The sequence below is a fragment of the Osmerus mordax genome, chromosome 13 (genome assembly GCF_038355195.1).
Source record: "Osmerus mordax isolate fOsmMor3 chromosome 13, fOsmMor3.pri, whole genome shotgun sequence".
Classification (NCBI taxonomy): Eukaryota; Metazoa; Chordata; class Actinopteri; order Osmeriformes; family Osmeridae; genus Osmerus; species Osmerus mordax.
Genome location: NC_090062.1, coordinates 17,824,308 through 17,829,190, shown reverse-complemented (window position 1 = coordinate 17,829,190; position 4,883 = coordinate 17,824,308). Strand labels below are relative to the sequence as shown.

Below are 4,883 nucleotides of genomic sequence, written 5' to 3'. Positions count from 1 at the left end.
CCTCCAGTTTGCTACCATCGAGACCATCGTGACGTCAGTCTCAGATGAGTTTCCTAAGTACCTGAGGAAGCACAAACCTGTGTTCACCCTGATCTGCTGCGCCATTTTCTTCTTCCTGGGGTTCCCTATGATCACAGAGGTAAACCCACCCACCCACCCACCCTCCCACCCACCCACCCACCCACCCTCCCACCCACCCTCCCTCCCTCCCTCCCTCCCTCCCTCCCTCCCTCCCTCCCTCCCTCCCTCCCTCCCTCCCTCCCTCCCTCCCTCCCTCCCTCCCTCCCTCCCTCCCTCCCTCCCTCCCTCCCTCCCTCCCTCCCTCCCTCCCACAGATTAAACTGTCTGACTACCAAGACATCTACCACATGGTCAATTTCACAACAACACTGCTATTATATCTCATCCTGTGTGTGCACGTGCTTGTGTATGTGTGTGTGCGTGCTTGTGTGTGTGTGTGCATGCTTGTGTGTGTGTGTGTGCGTGCTTGTGTGTGCGTGCTTTGTATGTGTGTGTGCTTGTGTGTTTGTGTGTAATTGTGTATGTGTGCGTGCATGCTTGTGTGTGTGTGTGTGTGCATGCTTGTGTATGTGCGTGCTTGTGTGTGTGTGTGTGTGCTTGTGTGTGTGTGCTCATGTGTGTATGTGTGTGTATGTGTGCGTGTGAATGTGTGTGTATGCTTGTGTGTGTGTGCTTGTGTGTGTATGTGTGTGTATGTGTGTGTGTGCGTGCTTGTGTGTGTGTGTGTAACAGAGTGGGATGTACATGCTCCAGCTGGTGGACACGTATGCAGCCTCCTACTCCCTCGTCATCATCGCCATCTTCGAGCTCCTGGGTATCTCCTACCTGTATGGTGAGAACATCTTCTGATATGTTCCTGCTACACCCTTCCTGCTAGCTGACATGTTCCTGCTACACCCTGCCTGCTAGTTAAGCTGTTACTTTACACTGTGTCTGGTGAATACAGACTGTTCCTTGACTGAGCACCAAAATACTTGTAGAACCATGCAGTCTGATCCTTGATCTTCTGCTGCACTTATTAGTCCCTTAATGTGATTGGTCTACCTTGCTGGGATACAAGGCAGGTGTTAACCTCATAACGAGCTCTGTGCCTGTTGCAATAATTTCACACGTCACCACTAGATGTCTCTGTCTCCACATCTGTGAGCCGGTTTCCAAAAAGTCTCCAGAGACCAGCAGGGTACAGTACTGCAGTTGGACAGCTTCAGCAGAGTTGTCGCATTGGAATAATTGTGCGACTCATAATTCATGCCGCCCAGCGTTTTCTGTCAGACTGGATTGTAGAGAAACTGCAGCTCTGTTGATGATGCAGTTCTGTCCTTGCTGGACCAGAACACACACGTGCCACGAGACATGCGGACACAATGAGAGGAGGATGTCCTATATAGCGGGATGTTTGGTGCCTTCTGTTGAAGCCACTGTATATCTGGGTCACTCAGTATGAGACTTCTCTGCTAGTCCCTTGTAGAGACTAGTCCTAACCTCCCTCTCCTCTCCCTCCCGTCCCATCCTCTCTCTCTCTCTCCCTCTCCCTCTCCCTCTCTCTCTCTCTCTCTCCTCTCTCTCTCTCTCTCTCTCTCTCTCTCTCTCTCTCTCTCTCCCTTTCTCTCTCTCTCTCTCTCTCTCTCTCTCCCTCTCTCCTCCTCTCCCTCCTCTACTCCCCCTCTCCTCTCCCCCTCCCTGCCTCCCTCCCTCCCTCTCTCCTCCTCTCCCTCTCCTCCTCCCTCCCTCCCTCCCTCCCTCCCTCCCTCCCTCCCTCCCTCCCTCCCTCCCTCCCTCCCTCCCTCCCTCCCCTCCCTCCCTCCCTCCCTCCCTCCCTCCCTCCCTCCCTCCCTCCCTCCCTCCCTCCCTCCCTCCCTCCTCCTTTCCCTCATCTCCTCCGCTCCTCCTCTCCTCTCCTCCTCCCCTCCTCTCCTCCCTCCCTCCCTCCCCTCCCCTTTCCTTTCCTCTTCTCCTCTCCTTTCCTTTCCTTTCCTTTCCTTTCCTTTCCTTTCCTCCCCTCCCCTCCCCTCCCCTCCCCTCCCCTCCTCTCCTCTCTCCTCTCCTCTCCTCTCCCCTCCCCTCCCCTCCCCTCCCCTCCCCTCCCCTCCCCTCCCCTCCCCTCCCCTCCCCTCCCCTCCCCTCCCCTCCCCTCCCCTCCCCTCCCCTCCTCTCCCCTCCCCTCCCCTCCCCTCCCTCCCCTCCTCTCCCCTCCCCTCCCCTCCCCCTCCCTCCCCTCCTCTCCCTCCCTCCCCTCCCCTCCCCTCCCCTCCCCTCCCCTCCCCTCCTCTCCTCTCCCCTCCCCTCCTCTCCATCCCCTCCCCTCCCCTCCCTCCCAGGCCTCCAGAGGTTCTGTGAGGATATAGAGATGATGATCGGCTTCCAGCCAGCCGCTTCTGGAGGGTCTGCTGGGCATTTGTGACTCCAACCATCCTGACCGTACGTACACACACACACACACGTACACACACACACACATGCACACACACATATATAGACACACACATACACACACACACTCACTCACACACACACACACACACACACATATATACACGTACACACACATACACAAACACACGATTCCCTTTTCAGATTCAAGGACTAGCATTGATTTGCAGCAGTAAGTGTTTACCAAAAGAAAGTAACAAAAGTAAAACAGCTTTTCCCCGTTTGCAGTAAAAACAGTTTTCCTTCCTTGATGCACATTATCTTACAAGCAGTTTGAAAAACAAATGAGACAGCAAGGTAGAGGTTTATGTACCTTCTCTCAGGCAACGTTGTGACGCCTTTCGTGAAGTATCTAACCAGCTGGGGCATGTGAACACTTAAAGCAGGATTAGTATATATTTATTTTTAAACAATTAAAATGCTAAGTTTAATAATGGATTAAAAATCGATATGCTCAGTTTAATAATGGGACACGCGAACGTTTGCTGATAACATACTCCCTTCGACGAAATAGACTTTTTACACACGTTGCAAGTGGCGTTGTTGTCATTTTGTCGTGTGAAATACAACCAAACTTTAGAATGCTTCTTCCTAGTTCCAATGTATTCTTGCACTCTCTCTGAATAAACTATAAAAGTTTGCGCATGCGCAACGGCACAGAGAATCGTTAACAGAATCGTTAAGGAATTTTGTTCTAAACAAGAACCGGTTCTCGATACCCATCCCTAACCTGTACCTGTACCTATTACCTGTACCTGTAGCTGTAGCCATAGCCGTACCTGTAGCCTTACCTGTAGCTGTAGCTGTACCTGTAGCTGTAGCTGTAGCTCTACCTCTACCTCTACCTCTACCTGTTGCTGTACCTCTACCTGTACCTGTACCTGTAGCTGTAGCTCTACCTCTACCTCTACCTCTACCTGTTGCTGTACCTGTACCTGTACCTGTACCTGTAGCTGTACCTCTACCTCTACCTGTTGCTGTACCTCTACCTGTTGCTGTAGCTGTAGCTGTTACTAGTGACAGGCTGTGTGTTTCCCTGCAGGGCATCCTGGGTCTGAGTCTGTACCAGTGGCAGGTGATGACATATGAGCAGTACACTTACCCCACCTGGTCCATGGTGATGGGCTGGCTCATGGTCACCTGCTCCATCATTTGGATCCCCATCATGTTCCTCATCAAGATGTACCTGGCTCAGGGGAGCTTCATGGAGGTACGCACACACACGTTTGTGCGTGCTCATGCACTAACCATCTGTCTGAACTATCAACCCTTTTCCATATACAGTTTTGTTTTATTCTTTTCTTTAAGTCCTATTCTATTCTGTTCCATTTTGAACCGTGTGTGTGTGGTATGTGTGTGTGTGGTATGTGTGTGTGTGGTATGTGTGTGTGTGGTGTGTGTGTGTGTGGTATGTGTGTGTGTGGTATGTGTGTGTGTGGTATGTGTGTGTGTGGTGTGTGTGTGTGTGTGGTATGTGTGTGTGTGTGTGGTATGTGTGTGTGTGTGTGGTATGTGTGTGTGTGTGTGTGTGGTATGTGTGTGTGTGGTGTGTGTGTGTGTGGTATGTGTGTGTGTGTGTGTGTGTGTGTGGTGTGTGTGTGTGTGTGGTATGTGTGTGTGTGTGTGTGTGTGTGTGGTGTGTGTGTGTGTGTGGTGTGTGTGTGTGTGTGTGTGTGTGTGTGTAGCGTCTCAGGCTGGTGTGTTCCCCCCAGCCAGACTGGGGCCCGTTCCTGATGAAGCATCGTGGGGAAAGATACAGGAACATGATGGACCCTCTGGGCACCAACTCTCTTGGCCTCAAACTGCCCCCCAAGGACTTCCAGCTGGGCTCCTCCTACCAGTAGGACCCCCAGCAGGGTGGGGGCACTGGGGGGGACAAGGTGGGGGGGCATAGACTGGGGGGGAGACAAGGTGGGGGCCCAGTGGGAAACAGCTGCTCATCACCCTCTCCCTCCTCTCATCTTGACTCTTTAACACGGACAAGACAACATCTGCTTAGAAGCCTCCTCTCTTCTTCTGCTTCTCTATCTCTTTATCTCTCCTTCCCTTCTCATCCTCTCCAGCTCTATATCTCTCCATCCCTCCTTCCCTAACAACTGTATCCAGGGATCAGGATTCCGAGAGAGAAACGTGTCCATGTCAGCACATGACTCAGATCAGACTGCACATAGACACTCCCTGTGGAGACACATATACACACACATTACATATACACACACACACACTACATTTAGTCATTTAGCAGACGCTCTTATTCAGAGCGACTTACAGTAAGTACAGGGGCATTCCCCCCGAGGCAAGTAGGGTGAAGTGCCTTGCCCAAGGACACAACGTCATTTTGCACGGCTGGGAATTGAATCGGCAACCTTCTGATTAATAGCCCGATTCTCTAACCGCGCAGCCATCTGATCCCACACACACACAGACATACA

General features: G+C 52.1%; 1 protein-coding gene across 1 annotated transcript in view; it reads left to right on the top strand.

Annotated features, from left to right (window-relative positions):
• slc6a5 (solute carrier family 6 member 5) overlaps positions 1-4,295 on the top strand; it is a gene marked incomplete at its 5' end in the record, with an annotated part of 14,007 nt that extends 9,712 nt beyond the window's left edge. Inside the window, 6 exon segments of the mRNA XM_067249483.1 lie at positions 8-139; positions 754-853; positions 2,340-2,387; positions 2,390-2,439; positions 3,494-3,661; positions 4,137-4,295. Of these exon segments, the coding sequence (XP_067105584.1) occupies positions 8-139; positions 754-853; positions 2,340-2,387; positions 2,390-2,439; positions 3,494-3,661; positions 4,137-4,295 (657 nt within the window).
• Between the last annotated feature and the right edge of the window lie 588 nt (positions 4,296-4,883).